Source organism: Mytilus trossulus, chromosome 7 (genome assembly GCF_036588685.1).
Source record: "Mytilus trossulus isolate FHL-02 chromosome 7, PNRI_Mtr1.1.1.hap1, whole genome shotgun sequence".
NCBI classification, from domain to species: Eukaryota; Metazoa; Mollusca; class Bivalvia; order Mytilida; family Mytilidae; genus Mytilus; species Mytilus trossulus.
Window position 1 is genome coordinate 63595051 of NC_086379.1, and position 25410 is coordinate 63620460.

At 30.2% G+C, this 25410-nt stretch overlaps 1 protein-coding gene across 1 annotated transcript; it reads right to left on the minus strand.

The window, feature by feature from the left end:
* Positions 1–4280: 4280 nt before the first annotated feature.
* LOC134725536 (sphingosine kinase 2-like) lies at positions 4281–24754 on the minus strand. Its single transcript, XM_063589437.1, has 6 exons — positions 24223–24754; positions 19471–19620; positions 13851–13945; positions 9271–9386; positions 8466–8686; positions 4281–7397 (listed from the first exon to the last, which is right to left on the minus strand). Exons 1-6 carry the CDS (start codon positions 24635–24637, stop codon positions 6517–6519), a joined length of 1878 nt encoding a protein of 625 aa, XP_063445507.1. The 5' UTR covers positions 24638–24754; the 3' UTR covers positions 4281–6516.
* Positions 24755–25410: the final 656 nt, after the last annotated feature.

The window sequence follows — 25410 nt, forward strand, 5'->3', positions numbered from 1 at the left end:
TTGAACCATTTTTCATTCGACAATGTTAAGTTTTGTGGATTGGTCTATTTCTAGGATACAATAAGCAAATAGACCACTGTGTTTGGTTTACATGTCTGTCTGGCAGGTTTCTCCTTACTTTGACCTTATTTTTTATGGTTCAGTGGTCAATGTTAAATTTTTAAAATGGTTTTGTCAGTTTAACAGACACTTTAAGCAATAGGTCAGCTTTATTTGGTGTATGGAATGATAGTAAGGTGTATTGTCTGGCAGGTCATACATGATATATGACCTTGATTTTATTTTTATGGTTCATATGTTAATGTTAATTTTTTATGGTTATGGATATTTTCTGATACTGTGGATTCATTAATATTCTTTGGATACCAATTTTTCGTGGATACAGGAGAACCACGAATTTAAATGTTCAACGAAATACAAATTTTGTAAAGGAATGAGTGTAGACTTTGCCAAAACCACGAAATTAAATATCCACGAATATGTAAGTTTTCCTCAAACCACGAAAATTGGTACCCACAAAAATAAATGAATCCACAGTACTATAAGTAGTATGTCAACTTTCTTTGTGTATGGAATGATTGCATGGTGTACATGTTGACTTCAATAATACATCCGACAGACCTATTTTTTATAGATCATTGGTCAATGTTCAGTTTGAATAATTAGGTCTTTACTCTGATACTATAAGCAAAAGGATAAATATATGTTATACATGGAATGATTGAATGGTGTACTTGTCTGTCTTGCAAGTTTCATCTGACCTTGGCCTCATTTAAAAGGATCATTAATAGGGTTAAGTGTATTTGATAATTGTAGCAAAACCTCCATATTGCAAAATTTGATCTTAAATTGTTACTTTTTTGCACACTGATACTTTCATGGAGAGTTGCCTCATTGGCACTCATACCACATCTTCTTATTCATGTTTTCAACATAAAAAAGCAGGCAGTACTTTGACCTGTAACAGTTTACTTTTTACTAATTAAAGCTTGGATAGAGTTGTCTCATTGGCATGCATACCACCTCTTCTTATATCTTTATTTAGATATTTCAGCATGAGTATTTCTAAGATAACAGCTAGCTTTCATCAGTTGAACGGTTTGAAGAAATGAATTGAAATTTCAAAAATTGTTTCTACCCAGTCATCCAGTGGAGTTGTGAATGGGCAAATATTTTTTGTATCAATAAAAAAAATTTGCAGAAAGATCCTAATCTACTAGTCAAATCTGTGTTGAAGAGGATGTGGGTGTCTGACAGATCTTAAAAGCACACGAGCTTTACACATTATCAATGTCAAGCTGATGACAAAATATTAAGTCAATCTGTTCAATATTACCTTAGAAAGGGGATGGATACTAGTGAAATTAAGAGATCGATGGACAATCAAATGATGATTAAAGTCACTTAGATAAAGCCAAACTCAGAGTGAGGGTATAGAATGGAGTATAATATAATATAACCAGAGTGTAGGTAAATAAAAAATAAAAAAGATTGATCAAAGTGGAAATGTTTAATGCAGACTGATTCACAGAAATAAAACCAAAATAAAGAGATCAATTAAAAACATGAAGTCACAACAAAATGTTCCAATAATGGAATTCAAATTAAAAATAAATTATAACTGACATAAATAGCAACAAGAAAATTAAAAAATATTCTGACAAAATCTGTTTATTTTATATATGTGTGTGCAATAATAATGTTTTCATACTTTAAGATGAACTTATCATCCCTTATCTACTCTACATTATATTAGCACCTATAATTTTCTGAAATAAGTTCAGATATTTGATTTCTACACAACAAAATTCTACATTGATACTGTGAGTCATGTGCACCATTATAAGTTGTTTACCATTCTAAGATATACTGTGGATTCCTTTAATTTTGTGGGTATCAATTTTCTTCATTTCAGGAAACATTGCATTTTCGTTGATATTTTATTTCATGGTTTGCCAAAGTCTACATACAGTCTTATAGAACATTTGTATTTCGTTGAACATTTGAATTCGTGATTCACCTTTACTCAGGAAATCCAAGAAAATTAATATCACACGAATGAAAATGAATCCACAGTATAATATGTATGGTACTGCATCATGAATTTGTTAGCTTCAAGGTTATTTGTGACTCTGTTTACATTATTTGTATTAAAGTTATAAGATTTTTATTTATCAATTGATTTAAAATCGTTCCAACAGTTGAAATTTTATTTCAACTAGAGGTTATACAAAACTAAAATGATACGAAGAAAAATGTAGATCTGAAATTGATAGAATTCCAAACAACAATTCTATTTCCAAATTATCATAAAATTATAAAATATACAAATATTTTCAACAACAGCATCTTCACTTCATTTTTTTTCCTTTGTCTTTTTTATAAATAACCAACAATATGTACTATAATCTAATATACAAAATAAAAGATTAACTAAATTAGTTTGAAGGTCAAGACCAAAATTATTGCTAGTACCTCAGTAAGTTTAACAAAAAAAAGATTAAATGAGGTGATTTTCACCAAGACCCTCAAAACAATATTCCTTTCTCATAAGTACAAAATGTAGTAAGTATTTAACATCATAATCAATCTAATGTCATCTTTTTATTTGAACTTTCACAAAACAAATTATAAGTAAAATTACTTGTAAGTCATGCAATTTCAAAATGCCTTTAAGAAAAATTTAATCTTAAGATTTGTTTGCCATTTGTGTATTTGAGAATGAATTCAAAACTGTGAATAAAAATCAATAAATTGGAAGGAATCATGTTCAGTTTTAACTATAATACAAATCACATTCAATTTGTAGATAGCGTTGATATGTATGTCAATGTTTAGCCCAATACAATTGCATATTTATTATTCAAAGTTTATTTCATATTGGATAACTCTGAAACATGCATTCATACTCATTATCAAAGGAACAAGAAATGATACCAAAAGCCCATATCTGTCCCATTTTTTTCAGTTCTTAAACTTTTTTTTTCTTCTCATGTATTTTGTTTTCAGACAAAAACAATTAAAATTTAAAAAAAAATATGAAATGAGAGCGATATCAAATGATGATTTGATGAAATTTTATTATCATTCCTGGTCCCTTCATAATTATTTTGCTCCATTAAAATATTCCACAATTGGATATTATGTGCAATAGATCCTTCATGGTTTTACAACAAAATAACATTCCTCCCACTAGCAAAATAATTAAGAAAACAAAATATTATTGTTTTTTTCTCGTATATTATATACAATTCTAACATGCAAAACCAAAATGTGGTGAAAAAAGTTATGACATCCATTTCTATACATGTTTGCAAAAATATGTCATGGCATATCTTATAGAGAGATGACAAAAAAAACATTTTTTAAAATGATATCACACAAAAAAAGTCTATGGTATTTGGTTACTTTGAGTTAATCAAAACACTGAATATGAGCCAGCATAATTCACTGAGCACAATATAACAACTATATATATTGTCATTGTGTATATAGGAATGGGTTCCAGCCCAAACTTTTAAATACTGGATCAACCAGAAAATATAAATAAATAAGATTTTCTTTCTAGGAAAAAAACCTCTGTTAAAAGAAATTACTAATTAAATTTCTCATAAATAAGACAAAATGAGCAATATTCCTCTTTTCAAACAGTTCAAGTTTATTTATTACATCATAACCCCATTGCTGCTTTTTGAAAATTAAATTAATCCACAGGATGTGTAAAATAGGCATTTGACTACTATTAATTTAGAAATTATTGCGAGTTTTTTATTATTGCGAATGATGCGACTGAGTTGTAAATGCAAGAATTAAAACTCGCATTTTGTAATATTTTAACTGAATTAAGCATGACTTTTCTCAAATTCGTAAAAATTAAAATTGCTTTCAAGTGTAAAATGACAAAATCGCAATAATAAATGCACACAATAATTTCTGAATTTACAGTATATAAAAGTTTTAAATTTCCCTTTGAATCTCAAACATGATTAAATAAAATTTTGCCTATTGAAATGACTGTCTATTAAGAAGAATGTTAAAGTCCATGATTTTTTTTTTTGAAACTTTAAATAATAATAATAAAAAATAAAATAAATTATGGCATAGTAAAATAATGTTTTCCACAGAAATTAACCAAATCTTAGCGTGCAATAAATTCCAATATTGCACTAGTGCAATAAATCTTCAAAATTTATGACGTCATCAACGACAAAATCTTAGTTTAAACCGTTTTTTACTTTCAAATATTATATTGCTATACAATAAAATGGTTATTGCATGGAGTAGCCAAACAACAGAGGTTATGGCTAGGAGTTGCTAGCAACAGTTGGATGCTGTTCGGCAACATAAAGATATACATCAATTATCATTGCAGTTAGAATATAGACAATACAGCTCATTTATATAATGCATTTTTTCTTTCATTCACTATCAATACATTCAAGACAATGATGTTAATAAATATATGTATGATGTATCACAATTTCATATAATATCATAATCAGACTTGCCTTGTTTTCATTGCTAATGATAATTTATGAGAGTGTGAATTTTATTTTACAGAATAGAGAAAATGGACAAAAATATTAAATAGAAAATAATGGGCAAAATTGATTAAAAAATTGGCATGATGATTTGAAACTATGGGTATATTGATCAACGCCATGTTAACCACATTATGTAACTTGTACAGATTAATAGTTATTCAATAAATTAACATACAATAAATAATACATTGGCTCCATCATAAAAATTACAAAATCCTATTCACTATCACACAATTTTTTTTAGCACTTCTTAAAATGGTCTTATTAATATGTACAGAAAAAGATTTCCAAACAAAAACAAAAACAAAATTGTGGCAGAAAATCTAGCAACGGTTGAATTGTGAAATGTACAGATTAGTGTTGCTAGATTTTCTGTGTTGCTACTAACTAATATAAAAATAAAAGCTACAACAAATAACAGAACAAAATACTGGAATGGCAGTCAAAATAAAATAATTAGAGGGTCTTAAAAGCTATGTTCAGCAGATATTAGCCTTTAAAACACTAAAACATTATGGATTTTCATTTGATCATCATTATCAAGAAATGGTGATCCTTAGTTCTTATTTCATTTTACCAGTTACACAAATGAAAAGCAAAAAAAAATATGTGAGACTGAGGGGATGGTTGTGGTGATCACATACAGGATGTCACAACATAAAATTAACATGTACTGTAAATTCAGAAATTATTGGTTGCATTTTAATTTTATCATTGTGATTTTTGAAAAATAAGACACAATTTGTTATTTTAAGTTATTGCGATTTTGGGAAAATCTACTGCAGCTATATGTTTCTGATAAGAATGTATTATTCAAACAAATAAAAACCTAACAATAATTTCTGAATTTATAGAACTTCATGCTCAGAATCCTGTACAGTCTAAGTCCCATCTTCATCATGAACAAATCAATGTGAGTCAATTGATCCAAGACTAACATTTTAGAACTAGTAATTTTAGTACACCTAATATAGTACCGAGTAATAAATTCTTAAGTTCATACAAATCAAACATCCAATACAGTGATAAAATAAAAACAAAGTCTAATCATTCAAATTAGTAGGTCAGAGGTAAATTGATTGGTCCCTTTACATTCTCATACAATATAAATAACAGAAAGTATCATTATATTCATAATATAACATTAATACAATCATTATATATAACATACACATTGTTGCAGTCATCTATAACTCCTGCACATGTCATGGATTGAGCTAATTGTGAAGATGATAATGATTTATTAAATTGGTTTTAGATTATAAATCATGGGTATATTATCCAAAACAAACAAAATATCCCTTTAATTTCAGGGAGGTTTATTTATCAAATGGGACATTATCAACCTAAGTTTGGTAAAGATATTGTATAATGCTGAAATGATATTTATCATGAACTTGAAGTATTGTTATCAGATAGTTGGCGGAGTTCAACAATGACTCCAACCGAATAAAGGAAGGTTACGAGTCAATAAGTCCATTTTAATTACACTTTCATGTTTTGTAATTTCAGGCATATATTCAATTATTTATTTAAAAGTAATATTTTCTTTACCTGTCTTCTTCTATATGTATATTCTAAAGCTTCCAATTATGGAACACCTCCTGAACAGATATTATCAAAGTGGGGAGTTAATTAAAACTTAAAAATAAAAGTTTTCCATAAGTAACTTAAATCACTGTAAAAGGAAAAAATCTTAATATATTTAAGGACTGATAAAACAATTTATGCAATTAAAAGTTAAAATCATCTGGGCCTTGTCCATGTGTATTTTAAGAGTTACTGAAACACAACTAAAATCTTAAAATATAGGGTGCTTTATACAATGGAAAACAGGGCACTGCCTCTAATTCACACATATGACACAAAAACATCATTAAATCATTTTATAAATTTCAAAAAGAGTTTCATTTAAACCTTACTAACAATTCCCTAAATACAAAAGTGAAATTTTCCTTAAATGCATAAGCTATTATTGTATAGCCATAATTCTGGCAAGTCCAGGCAGAATCTGTCCCTGAATTGGTCCGTAATCAATACGCTCCCCATCAACCATAATGTTACCCTTCTCAGTCAGGGGTACAATCCTGAAAGCTAAACATTTTATAACCTCACATGCTGGAGAATTAATATGTTCACCAGTGGTAAAATCTAGAAAAATGTTCATAAGGTCATTCTTTGATACTCCTTTTCTGACCAACATTAAATGAATACATCCATCATTTAACTTGGAGTCTGGAGAGACTAGATTGTCTGGTCCTAAATATGGCAGATAGATAGCTAAGGCTGTAACAAAGTCATCTTCTACTGTCGTCCATGTGTTTGGAACATCCTTATCTAAGGGAGATAACAAAGGACTTGGAACAGGATCTGTAGAATCAGAAATCGTTGAAATGGTTTCATCAACAGAATCTTCAAACACTTCATCTGGTGTTGAATTTAGATTAAAATCAACAAGTCCATTTTCAACCTCAACATTTAATGTTTCATCACCAGAATGATGGCCGCTGTCTTCATCCTCGTTTTCTTCATCCTCATTTTGTTCAGACAGTTTGTTGTCGGATTTCGATGTTAGTGAATTTTTTGGTTTTTCTCCCCGTGTCATGTAACCAGACATATTTGCAGGCATTGACTGTGATCTTATTCTCAGATCACCCTCATCTAAACTTTTAAATTTTCCTACACAACCAACATCATAGACTGAGTTCAAAGCTTCCTGGTTCGAGTCATTACTAAATATAGTATATCGTCTTGGTCGAGGAAATTTTACACTTTTGGAAGATTTTCCATTCTCTTTCAACTTTTGGTCTGAGACAGGTAGAAAAGATATTCTTGCTCTGTACGTTCTTAACTCTGAAAGATAAAATGTGAATGAACTATTATGAGGACAGCTTTAATCATAAATTGCCTCACTGGTAATATGAAATACTTATTTAAGGAAAAGAGAAAAGTATAACTCTTTATTAAACTGTATTTGGATACAAAACATACTTTCCCGTTTGAATGGTTTTACACTAGTAATTTTGGGGCCCTTTATAGCTTGTTGTTCGGTGTGAGCCAAGGCTCTGTGTTGAAGACCGTACTTTAACCTATAATGGTTTACTTTTTAAATTGTTATTTGGATGGAGAGTTGTCTCATTGGCACTCACACATCTTCCTATATCTATTTAAAGGTCACATAAATTCCTAACAGCATAGTGAATTGCACAAAAGCAAAAAATTGAGTATAAATTCAAATCATAAAACCAATTCTAAGTTCTTTGACTACAGTTATTCTGTTTCAGAAACGTTTTATGTATCAAATATTTATTGCGAACCCTATCTTAGTTTTCCATAGATTCACCTGCAAGTTACCTGTCCATTTCAACTTTGAAACTAGAAAAATGCCTTTTTTGGCCCATAATTCCTAAACTGTAAGGACCATAACCTCCAAAATCAATCCCAACCTTCCTTTTGTGGTTATAAACCTCATGCTTAAATTCTAAAGATTTCTTTAAACTTATAGTAAAGTAATTGTGCTGAAACCAACTGTTTTCGGAGGACACAGACAATCACTACCAAGTGATACCAATATACAACCACAAAATAAGAAATATGAGTTAAATTTTTAGGGATTTCTGGAAACCTGCGAACAGAACTTTGTATCAAATATCAGAATGTGAATCCTTATTGTTGTGATACTTACCCAATCCAACAATTTTAATTTATATTATAGAAACCTCTCAATAATTTCTGAATTTACAGTACATCATATCTATAGATAATTGTAGCTCCCTTATTGTCTGAATTAGAGATAAAACGAAATTAAAGGCAATGAGTATCTATAAAGAGTAGGTCAGAGTAACCTACTTTTCGCAGGCTATTGCTTTACTCCTTTGGACACTTAAGAACAGTATTTACTATTTTATTAGAAAAACTTACTAATTATTCTCATGATTGTATATAAGACAAATCTGGTAGATCCTATAGATCGTAACTTCTCACTCTCATAATCTATATCAGCTATAATTCCCCACGCTACAGACAGGAATGAGTAGATCTGATCCGTAGGAGTTTGAAGAAGTACTAAATCTATGGGTAATATTCTGTGTTTTAATAATATAAATGTAGAATGAAGCGCCATGTCTGGGTCCATTGGCTCTCTGCAATTAAAGATAAAATAAATAATATTTTCAACAGCAAACTATCTTTTTTAATGTTCTTGATAAACTCTGTTCAACCCAACATAAATTATTTATGTGTTAAATGCTGTAATTTCTGAAAAACACACATAACTTGGAACATACAATTATGAGAACTTGAAAATTGCAACAGAAAGTAAATAACCCAAACGTTAGATATTGTAAGGTACACTTGAAAATAAGCGACGTAACGTGACACAAAATATTGTAAAATTCATTTCATCACGTATTACCCTGCTATCCAAAAATCCTGGGGAGAACACTGCACCTGATAGTCTTTTGTAATACCTGAAAAACCAATTTACTATATATATACATGTACATGCATGGTCATACGGTGACCTAAAGCACTTGGTCTCTTGTGGATAGTTGTTTCATTGGCAACCATACCACATCTTCTATAAATATGAAATTCCATCTGAATAAAGTTGTCAGGAATTTTCACTGGACTGTTTGAGAAATAAATTTTCCCTGCAGTGTTGATAGGTAACAGAATTACATTTATAGCCATGAAATTAAAAATCGTAATTTATTTACTAACATACCCAGCAAGATAATTGATGCTACAGCACATAGCATTTCCAGATCCACCTGGCAAACAACCAATAGGGATCTTGATGGCTTTAGCCCAATCTTTCCGACTCATCAAACCATTTATCACCTGAAAATTGAAATTGTATATTCAAGTAAAATCAAATCTATTTCTCATAGGAAAATCAGAAACAATACAAATTATGCCAAATCATTTTATTTTATTTTTTATTTATGCAGTGCATTTTGCATGATTTACAACATTAAGGTCCAAACTTGATCTGTGTTTTGTGGTAATGCACATCTATAATACTAAAATAACGAGGTCCAATTTGTCAGCCGTCATCGGGTAAAAACGACAAATCAAAGAATTCAACTCTATATATAGCAAATATAGGACAATGGTGTAGATTAAAAATAACACCACTCCAGACCCTTTTGTTTTCCACATAATTAATATTGCCAATAATTAACAAGTTCTGGGTTGAATCCGATATCGATACCAATAGTATATTCATCTGTTACCTGTTAGCTTATCTGTACATTCCGCATTTGACAGACTCACCGCCAAACGGTGTATTTAGGATTTTGCTATATACAGGGGTCATAATCAAAGGGCTGACACTACTAAATTCAATCATTAATAATAATAATAATAATAATTCTTTATTTAAAGAGGGTTACACAGTTAGCTATAAAGCTAATCTTCCCTGAGGCCCTCATGAAATACAATGAAATATAACAAACAATTACAAAATATCAAACAGACACACATACATGAATAATGAAATAAAAAATGAAGTATACAATTTTCACAACAGGTAAAAATTACAAATTCACATATGACATATATTTGGTACCATATATTTATAGTAATAACATCAACAATAACAAGTTTGAGTAAGTGTGTGAAAATAATTATGCATATAAAAAACACAGCTTCTTAATGTTCCAACCAGTAATTTTTTAAATCTTTTTTGAATGAGCTTGTACTTGATGTTGATTTTTTCATGGATATTGGTAAATTATTCCATAAAATAGATCCTGAATATATAAAAGATTTTTTATAAAGCTCTGTTTTGGCTTTTGGAGTTTGTAAATTTTTGCAAGAGGCATTTCTCAAACAATATTGCTTTATTTCTGGCATTTCTTTAAATTTTTCGGTGAGATATACAGGGGCTTCATTTTTAAGGCATTTCTGCATCAAAACTGATTTGTGGTATGAGATTCTGTTCTCTACTGTCATCCATCCAAGCTGTTTAAACAGTGGAGCAGATGATGAAAGTGGATCAGCATCTAAAATAATTCTTGCAGCCCTTTTCTGCAATTTTATTATTCTGACTAGCTCATTTTTAGCACAACCACTCCAAATAATACAACAATAATCTATCAGTGGGAGAATATAACCATTATAAAATAATTTTCTTAGATCAATATTTAGAAATTTCTTGATTTTAGAGAGTAAAAAAAGTCTAGATGAAATTGATGAACATAAGTAATTAATATGGCCTGTCCAGGACAGATTAGAGTCAATTCTAACACCTAAAAGTTTTTCAATTGACGATTTTTTAAGAATATTATTTTCAATAGTTAGTACTTATCATTGTCAAATTGTTCCCTATTGTAGTTTTATTCAGCAATCAGCAAGACTTTCTAAGATAACTAATATAGGACAATGATGTTGATTAAAAAATACTCCATTCCTGGATAGCCAGGACCTTTTGTTTTCCAAATAATTAATATTACCAATAATTGATAAGTTCCAGGTCAACAGGTTCAAACAGAAAGATTTGAAAGCAGAGAAAACTGTGTATCTTTGACTTTATCAGATGACAATACCAATTACTAAAATAAGGCTTAGGCATAGTTATATACTTTAATTCAGTCACGGATATCACGGGTGTGTACTTGTTGTGTATAAGTTTCATAACATTTAGTTGAGGCCAACTAAAGTAAGAGAATGGAAGCTAACTTTGGGCCATACATACGTCCATACAGAAGAACAAGGGTAAATCTAATTGCCCCCTCCACTATGACAGAGGCATAACAACAAACTCTATCATTCTAATTTAGATAACATATTTTTCTACAACATACACAATATATACCATTATTGCCCATTATTAAGAATTCATTAGACAATCAATAAATTCTGCATCAATTTTAAATTATTCTCAACAGTATGTTGCAACCGGATTGTTCATGCTCAATTATCATAATAAATTAAAGATATTAAAACTGTATTTCAAAACATGAAAGATTAAATGAGCATGCATGTGTTACCATGAAACTGCAAATATTTATTATTGATATATATATGTAGTTATATACAGAGATCTCCTTATGCTGCTAGTGATTTACAATATTTCTCCACTCAAGAAAGTTAAATTTGAGATTTTCAACATTCCATTATTTGAATAAGATAAGAATCTAAAATTTTTAACCTTTAGAAGTGACAAAAACTATTTTTACTCATGAGCACACTAACAACCAGGAGAAGAAAAAACAAGAATGTGTCCCAAGTACATGGATGCACCATCCACACTATCTTTTTCTCTGTTCAGTGGACCAAGAAATGGGGTAAAAACTCTAATTTGGTATTAAAATTAGAAAGATCATATCATAGGAAACATGTGTACTAAATTTCAAGTTGATTGGGCTTCATATGTTTTTCAGTGTTTCAAGCAACCAGAAATACCTGAAAAATGGTAGAACAGCAATTGTATAAAAGGTGCAATAATTCGCTAACTTGACACAGTTTCTGGGATTTATAAAACCAAAATGAGGTACTATTTCAATTATTCCTCAGACCTGGTTATCCATTAAATATGTAAAGTGTTGAACCAGCTGAATTCTCTTTATTTACACTAAAGAAGGGTGACAAAACCAAATGGATAGACATATGTTGAAAACAAAATGGCAATAACATGGCAATAAACAAAAAAGACCAACCCAGTCTACAAAACACAACACATTCTAATGAGAAAACTTATGACTGAGCAACACAAATGAACCCCACTGAAAACTGGGGGATTATCTCAGGTGCAATTTAATTGGTTCTAAATATTTTAGTTTATCCTACAGGTGCAACATTAATATGGTAATTTTCCGATTATTCAAATATATATATAGCATCAATACTTGATAAATGTCTTTATTTTACATTATACATGTACCAGTCTGGTACTAATTTATACATGTATCTTTGCCAAATTATCAAATTTGTGACACAATCAAATGAAGTATGTATTCTTGATTGTAATAACTTCCTCATAATTTTACACTTCCCAAATACTTATTCTATTCTAACATTTAAGCCTCAGGATATTACATGATAAAACACCTCATACCAATTAAAAACTGTAAAAATTACTTTTAATTATTTATCAAGCTAGTGTTACATACAGTATTTTAGTTAATTGTGGTAGCAATTTTTAGAACTTCACAAGTTAATACTCTCACAGACATCTAAAAGATACTACGAGCCTGCCAACACTGAGTTTGAGAGTTTGAACCCTGCACTTGGCAAGCAATTAGACTGATCTTAAATGAATAGAATTGCCAGTTTTCCTAACAAAGAACAGATGTTCTTTCTAGGCAGGATGGCTTCCTTAACCAATAAAAAATAACTTTGAAACACTTTTCATCTTGAAATAGCTATTCAGGGTACTTGATATAGGTGGAAATATGCTGTTATGACCCCCCCCCCCTCTCACTTTGAAAGGTTTGTGCTCATCTTTCTTACTAAAAAAGAGGACCAATGATTTAACTATACCCATAATACAAAATTAGACCAGGATAAATATTCAGTAACTGTTGTATGAATTACATCACTACAATCAGTAAATGGGGAACAGGATATAAGTCATGTACTTTAAATCAGAAGGTAGTGACATAATTTAAATAGCCTAAAAGTCAATCTAAAGTTGCTAAGTAGCTTTAGGAATTATACATGTAATAGAATTATACAGTACATTACATCATAGAAAACTTAATGTTACGTCTAGACAAATAACTTGTATGTGAGCTTCTTTTCCTGTATTTTCCCAATTATCCAACTTGTTCATAGGCGGATCCAGGGGGACCTTTGCACCCCTTTCGGTGGAAAAATTAGGTTGATTATATAGGGAATCATTGAAGCATGACTGGAGCGGGCCCCCCTTAGGTCAGTCAGCGGGCCATCCCTTAGGAAAAGTTCTGGATCAACCACTGTTGTTGTGTAGTCTATATTCATTGTATTTAACATATCTAACACTAATGTGTCTCATCTCTTTTGATATCTTTACCAGTTATAGTTTGTAATTTGATGGCACTATTCAGCTACTGTGTTCTTTAAAACCAACATCTAGCAAAGGAAAATCCGCTGGACACTGAACTGTCAGTGGGATGTGTGCTTTTGCTCCATGTTGAAGGCTTTTCTGTGACATTTGAAATGAGGAACAGTAATACAAGATTTTTCTTTGCTTATGGTTTTGTTAAGTACCTATAGATGTATGAATTTTGTTTTATGAATATTTACATCAGATTCCTTCTTTTGGATGTGTATTATTATCAAATCATCTATGGTACCTGAATATTCATAATGCATTTTTACCTCGTAAATCAGTCCATCACCTGAGACAATAACCAAACCAGAATAATCTTCTAACTTTAATGTCTTGACAACGTCTGAAGCATGGCCAGCATACTCTACAATAGATAGATTTATAAATTTATAATGTTGTGGAAAATTTACAGTGCTTAGTAATATTTATATGGTTGAAAGAGGTGTATTTCGAATTCTTCTTAAAAAAAAGCTGGTCAAGTAAAAGTTTACTGTATTTAAATTAAATTTTCCCACCGTTAAATGGTCCCAAATGCAGTTTTTACTGGCAATGTGTTCTTATACATATGCAATACTCATAAACATCTTAATTTTCTATAAACAAAAATGACTATTGCCTTTTGTTGCCATTGACTCTGTCAACAGCAGAATCCATGGCACAATTACTTGTCATCCAATCAAAATTGGTGTTACATATCTGATTGCATATGAGAACTTGAATTTACAGTACATATTTTCTATGTATCACTAACATAATGGCTTTAGTTCACAAGAAATATATATTCTTTCTTCAATTAATAAACTACACATACTTTGATACTACTGAACAAACTGTTAAAATCGTAAAAAATTACCATAATAGCTAAAACCATTTTAACAATAATAATTTATCGAGTTATAATTAATTGCCATTATTTTCACCTGTCATAAAAAGGTGTAAAAATGATAAAGAACCATAAGTAGCACTAGTTTATTATCACACATGTCAATATTATTGAACCAACATATAAACCAAAAGCAATACATGTAATGATGATTATAACATTGAAAGACGAACTGTCATCTTATTCTCAATACAAATGCTTTGATATTATTTTCAAATTATAGACAAAATAGATCATATGAGTAGCAGTCAGAACTCAAAAAGATATTTTTCAGAAAACACAACTTAATTTTGTTAGCAAAATATCATTTTAGGGAATGCTTTTGATCATACCTAAATATAAATGAAAAGATCTCAAATGTGACTATTTTGACAGTTTACAGTTATGGCACTTGATTTTTTTATTTTGAAATCAAGGAGCTTGAGAAAGCGGCCCTATCATATAGATCTGTAGATCAATTGTGAAATTTGTGTAACTTGAAAGGGACACAATTAACAAACTTTTCTTATCTCAAACGGCTATGGACAAAGAGGTTATGAGAGGTCACAACTGAAATTAGGTTCTTAATTTAGCATTGTCATTTGGAAAAAAAAAAATATAAACCTTAAAAATTGTCTTTTTGTCATTTACAGCTTCCCGTAAATTTTACACAAATTTAGTGGTTTAAAATCAATGAAAAACAAATTGTAATGGCTATATTTTGTCATTAAGTGCTTCCCATATATTTAATACAAATTTTAGTAAATCAATGAATAACAACTTGGAAGGCTATTTGACCTTGTCCTTATTTACTATATATATTTGTTTATCCAAAGTCGATTTAAAACTAAGCTAAAAGTATATGGAGTGTGAAAATTTAAATACATTTGCATAGCACTTTAAAAAGTTCATCAAATATAGGTTAATACTCCATGGGTTATTTCAAGTTAAAAATTAAAAAAACAATAAAAAAAAAAAACAGTGACTATGCTACATTTTTGTACAAAAAAATGTATAGAATGTGTGATCTCTAACTAAGTTTTTTCCATAATACAATAACTTCTTGATGTTCTTCAGTCTTAATCTTTTAGCCTAATTGTATAAAAAGGAACCAGAAAAATTTGTAAGCTCTTTTTGAGGACTGATGATGATGATGATACAGAATTTGTAATGATTTGTGTAGTTATTATTATCTGTAATTCATAAAGGTAGTTTGTACCTGATGATTATTGTAGGTTAAAATAGGTGTCAAAATCTAATAAAGAAACACTGGGGCTTTAATAAATCATTTATTATAGAATTATAAATGTTACTTGCTGTACAAGTACATTTTTTTCTGGTTGTTGTCCCTCATTTCCATTCTCAATTTTACATATACTATAAACAGAAATAATGATAATTATTATAGTTCCCATGGAACATTTGATGAAGATTATGCACCATATGAATTAATGCTTTGATATTTCAGAGGTTGAAAAACTATTAATCCATGATGTAGGTTAAAAAGAATCAGAAGAAAGACTTTTTTTTATAAGTAATTTATGATATTGTTTTAATTATAAATCCATATGACTTGTTTAGTTTGTAAATGGACATCTGTCATTCTAATCAGCAATAACAGTCAGACATTTGGTATAATATCTAATTATTCTAACAGCAGCATATATTCCTTAAATTTATCCCTACCTAGTAGTTAAAAGTTTGGTAATTGTTTGCTTCTTTCTATTTTTAAAAATTTCAAATGTTTAATCATAATATTTTTATCTATAATGAGTGAATAAATATCTTATTAACATAAAATTGAGAATGGTAACAGGAAAGTGTCAAAGTCGACAACCCCACCAAAGAGCAGGAAACAGCCAAAGGACACCAATGAGTCTTCAAAGCAGAGAGAAAATCATGCAGAAAATAGCCCAATATAAAAAAGAAGATGTGGTTTGATTGCCAATGAAACAATTCTCCACAATAAACCAAATGACACAGAAATTAACAACTATAGGTCAATGTACATTCTTCAACAATGAGCAAAGCCAATACTGCATAGTCAGCTATAATGCCAAGGCAACCAACGGCAATGAGTCTTCAAAACAGAGAGAAAATCTAGCGGAAAACAACAACATAAGGCCACCAATGGGTCTTCAAAACAGAGAGAAAATCTAGCAAAAACAACAACATAAGGCCACCAATGGGTCTTCAACACAGAGAAGAAATCCTGCAGTAAAAACCCAACACCACCAATGGGTCTTTAACACAGAACGAAAAATCTGCAGAAAACAGCCAAAGGCCACTAATGAGTCTTCAACGCAGAGAAAAAATCTTGCTCCCAGATGGTGGATTCAGCTTCAGGCCAGAGAAATCATTTTGTATATGTTTACTATCCTCTTATTGCATTGCCTTGCAGGAACTACCAGATGTTTTAAAGTCTTTAAATTCAAAAGATTTTTTTCAAGGATTCTGCTCACTAATTAAAGTTACTTCATGTAATTAGTATTGTCTGTTATATCAGTAAATGCCCTTTAATGTCAGGAGATCAAATCTTTATATAGAAGAGTTAGTTACTAAACATTATGAGCATCCAAACTTATTGTCTTTAAGGTGTTACACGATTGTCAACCTGAAGCTTACATTGAACACTAATAGCACCTTGGCAATAATAAATATGAAACAAAACCAGTTTACAAACATCACTTTCAAATAGGCTAAAGCATGAAACACCAAATTTTGACTTGTACAAGGTAATTGGTCATCAAAACTATTTTAAACAGGACATACAAATATATCTATAGGCAATAAGAAAGGTCTTGTTGAAATTAAGTTATAAATTTTCTGTTACATAATTTTATGTTATCGAATGGAAAATGGTCCTTGGGAATCTATTCAAATCCTACTCGATTATCAGTCATTCATTATAAAAAAAAGTTTTTTAGTGGAGTTAAAAACTAGATTGTAATCCATGACAAACAACTTTGAAGGTTACCTTATTTGATCTATATTTACTTTATAAATGTTTATCTAAAGGTGAATATTGACTGTGATCATGCTACATTTAAAACGAACCCAGTAAATGTATCTGGAGTTTGAGAATTTAAATACTTTGGATTCATCATTATTTATGTGATACACATTATTTCGTGGATTTTATGGGTTTAAGTGAATTACAAATTTAAATGTTTAGCGAAGTTCACATTTTCTATAAGCTTGTATGCTCTATTTTTGCAAAACCACGAAAATTTCAATTTTCCCTCCAACCACGAAAATTGGTGTACAAAAAAAACCTGTACATGTAGTATCTATAAAATCTCAATCTAAATCTTATGTTTTAAATTAAGACCACAAAAATGATGTCACACATTCATTGACAATACTCCACTTCCTTTGTAAACAATTGTATAGAATGTTGTCTCATACTGACATTCATTCATGGCTCTTTTTGTACTTAAAATGTACAAAAGTTAAAAAAAATTATGCATGTGTATTATTCAAAAATTTCCATTCACTAACAAACTAAAAATATATGTATTATATTGTCCATATCAACTGATGGGATTTTCATCCTGTAACAAGTCTTTACTAAGTTTACTTCTACTGAAATACTATGTACATGTACACAAAAAAAGAAACAGATACATGTATACTAAGGGACTACATCAAAAGTTCAATGTAGGATACAAAACTCAATTCACATAGTTTTTTCACTGACCCCACACACTCCCTCTTAAATTAATTTGGGAAAAATTGATTTACCAATAGGGATATAGGTAAAAATCGATTTTAGATATATATACAAAACTTGCAGAATTTTAACCCCCCCCCCCCCCCCTTCCCCCCAAACTATTTGATTTAAGTTTTTTTTTATCCTACATCGATCTTTTGATGTCATCCCTAACATGTAATATTTGTTTATAATATCAATAGATTTGACATGCACTGTACATGTACCTACCCTCTTTTGAGCATAAAGCAAGACATGTTCATAATAATTTTTAATATCCTCTTTATAGTCCACTTTCAAGTTTTGTCAAATTGTGTACTGTAGTTGGGATAGGAAAAGGAAAATGAAAATATATTATCCACTGTAGGATAAAAACAATACATTGTGCTTTGAAAGTTTTTAATCTACTTGTTACCAAACAGGGCAGAAAACTTGGTACAACCCATTTCCAAAACTTGTGCGAGTAAAATCAACATTTAAGGAATAGTATATGTACCTCTATTGTATATACTGAATATTTCTAATGACAGACAGTAATGTTAACTATTTTATTCAATATTTTTACAATAAATAGGAACAGTGTACTTCTTAAATGAAGAAATTAAATGATATTACAGGCCAATCGTCTCAACTGTAACTTGTTCATACATGTAGCAAGTATATATGAGGCCAGGATTTCATCAAATAGTTATGTTTAAGTAATAACTATTACAAATGTATTCAAAGACTTCCTTAATTTGTAAACAGGATATACATAAACCCTTGAGGACTGCTTCATAAATAGATTTCAGGAAATCCTGTTTGATATTGTCTACCTTAACCCACATAAAAAGCTGCCTACCAGAAAAAATTAATGAACCAAATCAGTTTATTTTTTTTAATTCGTTCTCCAACCTTGTTTTCTTGTAAAAAAAAATGTAACTTATGTTGTTGACTGAAAAAAGTAAACTTCCTTCCTTAAATTCCTTATAAAGTACCTCACAAACCCTAAGGCATGACTAGGCAACTTCAAAAAAAGATTTTTTGAAAGGTGTCCGGAAATATTTCTGCACCTCCACAAAATGACAAATAAACTGTTAAATTGCTTTATTTCAGGAGGTCCTTAAATATTTCAAGATATCCAAAGGCCCATGCTAAAAGTATGGATATATCCTGAATCTGAAATATGGAGATCCAGAAATATATCAGGACTTCCATACAAAGTTGAAACAATCATTTTGACTTAAAATCCTTGTCAAATCTACAAATTTGCTTCATTATCAAAATGGCAATTATACACTGTACATCATAAACGCTGAATCATGAATTTTCTCACCTGTTATAAGTACTTTGTAAACAATATCAGCATCATCTAACATAGGTTTAACTGTGCTCTCAAAGATCTGTCTGGCTTTTCCAGGTCCACTTCGTGGATTTATAAAGACTAATACTGTAGGACTAGGAGGTAAAGTACAAAATTCCACTTCTGAAACAGACACAGTTATTGTTTAATATAAATGTCTTGTCATCAATGATCGAACTGTAGTTTACATAAAGAAATCTGTCTATTGAAAATTGGCCTTTATAATCACTTATGGCACTAGATCAAGAAAAAGGGGGAGGGGATCAACAACCCTGTATTCAATGTACAACCAACAGACAGATACAATGTAGTGTTTTAGATATAGGATTATTTCTTATACTGTGGATTCATTAATATATGTTGGATACAAATGTTTAACTAACAACATATTTTCAATAGGCTTTGTGTCCAGAGATTGGCAAAACCACAAAATCAAATATCCTTGAGTATATCTGTTTTCAGCAATCCACGAAATTTGATACCGACAAAAAAAATTGAATCCACAGTATTAAATTTTGGTTCAAAATAAAATAAAATTTCTGTGCTGGATTGTTTATCTATCGATTGACTGTCTGTTCAAATTTAAAGACATAATTTCTGTGCAAATACACCTGGGAAGTTTCACATGAATTGAGATGCATGTGATTTTCACTGTAGAGAGCTGATACATGAACATGAAACTCAATGATTTTATGTACGTTTTAAATGAGTTTTACCTAAAAAAATCCCAAGAACTTTTTCACATAAATTTATGAGAATTTTCCAAAATACATGAAATCAAGTCATCTGAAGAAATAATAAGTTCGTGTGAAAAAAAAAAGAAAATCAGAATTTTAAAAAGTGACAGATACATTGTACTTCTGATCTTTATCTAGTATTAAAGTGTAGTCTACTAGAAATAGGTTTTGCACATTCTTGAAGGCAACATGATAAAATATAGTTTGTTATTAAAGAACCCAGGATAAAGGGAGAGTGCCAATTATATGTATATGTCCACATTCAAATGCATTGATCTTCAAAAATAAAGGAGGAGGGTTCCAACCCCTGGAACCCCCTTTGGAACCACCACTGAACTTCTATTTCATTTAATTTTGGTCTGTGGTAAAGAGTATATATCTCATCTTGCTGATCAACAATCATAGCACATCTTCTTATTTTTATATAGATAGAATAAGGGGTTCTCATAGACAGAAGATAATCAGTTACAACAGGGTACAATGTAAAGAGTTAGGATTTGATTTTTAACCATAATAAACATACATGTAGTTGTTTATTTATCAGATTTATTTCTTTAAGTATGAACAGTTATTCAAACTTATAAATGACAAGAGAAATATATTTTTTAATTCAATTCATAAATTAATTGATTAATCATTAATAACATACAACTTGCCAAATATATAAATCCTGCATATTCGGGTCAAGGATACATCGATTAATAGCTCTTCTAAACGGATTAACTGAGATAAAATGTATGTCTATGTGTTTCTGTATACCATTGTATCAACATAGGTTCTTCAGAATAAAATATATATTATAGAAGCAGAAATTTTGCATAGCATTAGCATGATAAGTTTTTCACATCAAAACCTGGAGAATCAATCCTATATGTCGAAATCAATTTCAGTAAAAGTTACGTGCCTGCGTTAATTTGAATAAAAATTTATTTGTCATCGGATTATAAGTTACATGTATACAGTATACATGTACAATACAGCAGCAGGGGCAGAATAACAAAGCATCTTTATTTAACTTATATAGTTTTTGAAAATCTGGATCATGATGAGCACCTACAAATATAATATTCCTATATTTCCTGTCTTATAATATTAAAGTTTGGTGCACAATGGGATAACTGCATTCAGACATTGTGATCTAATTTCATAGTGCCAAAAAAAAGGAAATGAGATTAGTCTAAAATAAATGGTACATGTGGATTTTTTTCTATATGAATGCATTTTTGGGCCTGACAGAGGCGGATTTAGGGGGGGCCAGGGGGCCTGGGCCCCCCTCTTTTTTGGGAAAAAATTTGGTTGCTTATATATAGGAAATCACTGAAGCGTGACTAGAGAGGGTCCCCTCTTAGGTCAGTCAGTGGGCCCCCACTTTTGAAAATTCCTGGATCCGCCACTGCTTGAAAATTGCCTTCATACATGTCATATAACAAATTTTCACAATAACAAAATATAGCATTCAACTTTCATTATGGGACTTACATTGAAACACTAAGGAAAACTTTGTAAAAAAAACGGGGTTGAAAACATCTTTCCATTAAAAATAGGATTTTAAATTTTTAATTTTTCTGAAATAGGAATGAGAAACAAACATTTTAAATGTACATGTATCTTGAATGATATAGGATTAATAAATAAATGAATAAATTTTGAGTTCTAAGACATTTTTGGGGGAATGATTGACAAACAATTTGAACTTTAATATTTGGGGAACATTTGAATGATATGATATTAACCATTTATGGATTAGAAAGGTCATGATGCACATGAAACTATATTATACAATCACACGAAATACAAAATAAAAAGCAATATTGTAATCAAATTGTAATTGTGCATTTGATTGGACTCTGTCATACATGTATATTGAGAGGGAGTAAAATTATGATAGATAACCACAGTTGTCATGATTGTATATATGACATTTGATGAAGCTATTTTGGATTGCAAAAAAGCTAGCAAAAAAAATATAAAAAGCAGAACATAACAGGTCTAGATTTTCAATTATGAAAGCAAATTTTAATTTTTCATTCAAATGAACAATTTCATAATTATATTATTTTATTTCATCTAATGATTAATAAGATTTTTACAAACATGTACATTTGTAAGTAGAACACTCTTTCTTGATTTTAATTTTGCCTTTTATTTTTACATACAGAGGTAGTATCTTAGAACTGTACAATTTATTGTAAGGAATCTACAATTGTTCTTTTATATTTTATGTTTACAGAATTAAAAAATTTGTAAGGGTTCCGCGGAACCTAGTGTCTCGCCTACTTTTGCTGTAAATCGCAGGCTCAACAAAAATGAGGAAAAAAATCAATAAAAATATTCCTCTTGATACTATCTTATGATTGTAAGAAGCTTCTGTCCAAGTTTGGTAAAAAATTAGGATAGTTAATGAATCTAATAAATGTTTTGAAAACTTTAACTGCAGACTGTATGTAATGTTAACTGGAAGAAAATCTAAGTCAATTTAAAAGTAAAATACAGAAAAAAAGGAGTTATCTTTTTACAAAATTTACTTCTGGATACTATCTTATGATCATAAATAAGCTTCAGTCCAAGTTGAACTTTGGTACAAATTAACCCAGGATAGTTTAAGAAAGTTATTAAAATTTTAATAACTTTAACCACAGAGTGAATGTAATGTTTCCCCGCAGAAAAACTAAAAGTAAAATACGGAAAAAATGGATTTTTTTTAACAAAATTTACTTCTGGATACTTTCTTATGATCATGATCATAAACAAGCTTCTGTCCAAGTTTGGTACAAACCAAGGATAGTTTAAATAAGTTATTAAAACTTTAAAAACTTTAATCACAGAGTGAATGTAATATTTCCCCGCAGAAAAACTAAGTCCATTTATAAGTAAAATACAGAAAAAATGGAATTTTATTTTTACATAATTTACTTCTGGATACTCTCTTATGATCATAAACTAGCTTCTGTCCATGTTTGGTAGAAATCCAGTATAGTTTAAGAAAGTAATTAAAATTTCAAAAACTTTAACCATAGAGTGAATATTTGTGGACGCCGTCGACGACGATGGAATGTAGAATCGCTTAGTCTCGCTTTTTCGACTAAAGTCGAAGGCCCTATTTTCCTTTTAACATTTTGAAAGTGTTAAATGAGAGCTATCTCATATCTTATTTGAAATTTTATCATATGATCAACCTTCTATTCACATAATGGTGCTTTTTCTCTGTATGTTCCATACAAAATGTATTTGCAAAGGAAAAAGATCGTGGAGCATATTTCATTTGAGCAGGCAAAAACTAACTATGAAATTCAAGGCAAATCAAGACTTTACAATCATCAGAGACATATAATACAATTATTATATATGTATTATATGTCTCTGCAACCATCAACAATTTTGTATACAAGGTATGACAGTCAGTTATTCCTGTAGTGGTTTGATGTACAGCAAAAATAGCTGTATAAGACAATGTCACATTGATGATTAAAAATAGTACATACTATGATGGCCCTAAATACACTAAGATGTCAGGATTTAAAAAGGTTTGTTTATTACAACATGCAGCTAAAAATATGAGCACATTGTCACCTTTTTTCTTCTTTTACAATTGACTATGCACTGCTTGAGGAATATATATACATGTACATATATCTCAGATTTATGAACATCTCAAACAGTGAGTCTTTAAGATATATTTTTCCTCAGATATTTGGCATGTTTGGATAGTGCAAATAAAAAATAAAATAGACTGTGTAATAAAAAAAAAAATTGGGAAGAAAAACAAGATTTTTTCTGTATCCTATGCCCTTTAAAATATCAATATTGATTGACTCTCTTATTTATAATCTTCATTTGACAGTTAATTGCTTGGTGAATGTGTTCAACGTGGGACTAATAGATAAATGCATAAGAAGTCCGGGTACTAGTCCCTCGTTCATCTAGATCTGCTCAAATAACAAGCTTTAAAATTAAGCATTAATTAAGCAAGACTATGTATCAAACCAACCATTACTATTGACAACAATGTTTCTTGACAAGCAGACGATGACATTTCTCCACTTTTGACATACTTTCAAATTGTCTTCGAAATTTTGAAAATCACATAATCCAAAAGAAAATTCATATTTCGATCGTTTTCGCTTTGATTTTCCTTTAAACTGATATGAAAAAATTGAAAAATATGCACTGGGATCCTTCTCAGCTTTTCCCTTTTTACATCGACATCCCACCACGTCACCGAAATGGATGCTTTTTTGAGTTTTTAAAACATTTTTCTTTTGTGGCAATTCATTAAATGTAATCCCTTGTTTTGTAAGTTTCACATCATATTTTGTCAATCTCATAGGGTACATATAAAAACATCCCGCTAATAGCACTTGTGTTTTATTCTCCATGTTTATCTGCTCTGTCATGTGACTCATCACATGGTACCCATAAATAGGCCAGAAATTATATGATAGTTACGGTAAGCTGTGTTAACACTGGCAAATTCTCGGCTATACTTGACAGTTGTTATCGTGTCGTAACTTCTATTTAAAACAAATATAAAATACAAATTCAAAAGATTGATTGAAATACGGAAAATTAAAAATGAACCAATCAAAATATGTTTTTATCAAATAATACAAATTCGCGTTTTGCCGGGGGAAACTCGGGGATTATCATATGTGCGATTAAAATCATGTTTCGATAATACTAGTAAACAGAATCGATTTGCGCCAAGTTTTGAAAAATCTGCCAATTATTTAACAAATAACATGTTCACAAATGCACAAATAATAATTTACCCAGTATATTGTATAGACCCCTATATGTTTTTTGGGGTTCACCGGCACCAAGAGCATACATTTCATAAAAAAGGACGCATTTTGTTTGGGTATTAGTCATTTAGTCATTAAATTTCAGTAAACCAACTACTCAATAAACTAATACAGTATGCCTCAAATTTGAATATAGTTCCTACCGTGCCTGCAGAACAAAAATGTCCGGGTTTTACTTTTTTGGCGACTGCGTGACTATGTCATACATGGTGACATTGGAAGTTGCGTGCCACCAAATCATTATTGCAAGTAAGATTTTGTTTTTTGGATAACTATATCATTTCAGTCAGTCAATTCTGCTGGTCTTTTGTATAAGAAACCAAAATGTATGAAGGACGGACGGACAACTAGACTGATATTGGTATAATTTACCA

Bases quoted from the DNA above. Each gene is read 5' to 3' on its own strand.
- LOC134725536 (XM_063589437.1), bottom strand. From the start codon at position 24,637: ATGAGTCACATGACAGAGCAGATAAACATGGAGAATAAAACACAAGTG. The intron at 19,621-24,222 runs GTTGGTTTGATA...TGTCTGTTTCAG, and splicing joins CATTGTTGTCAATAGTAATG to AAGTGGAATTTTGTACTTTA. The intron at 8,687-9,270 runs GTATGTTAGTAA...CTTTAATTGCAG, and splicing joins AGCATCAATTATCTTGCTGG to AGAGCCAATGGACCCAGACA.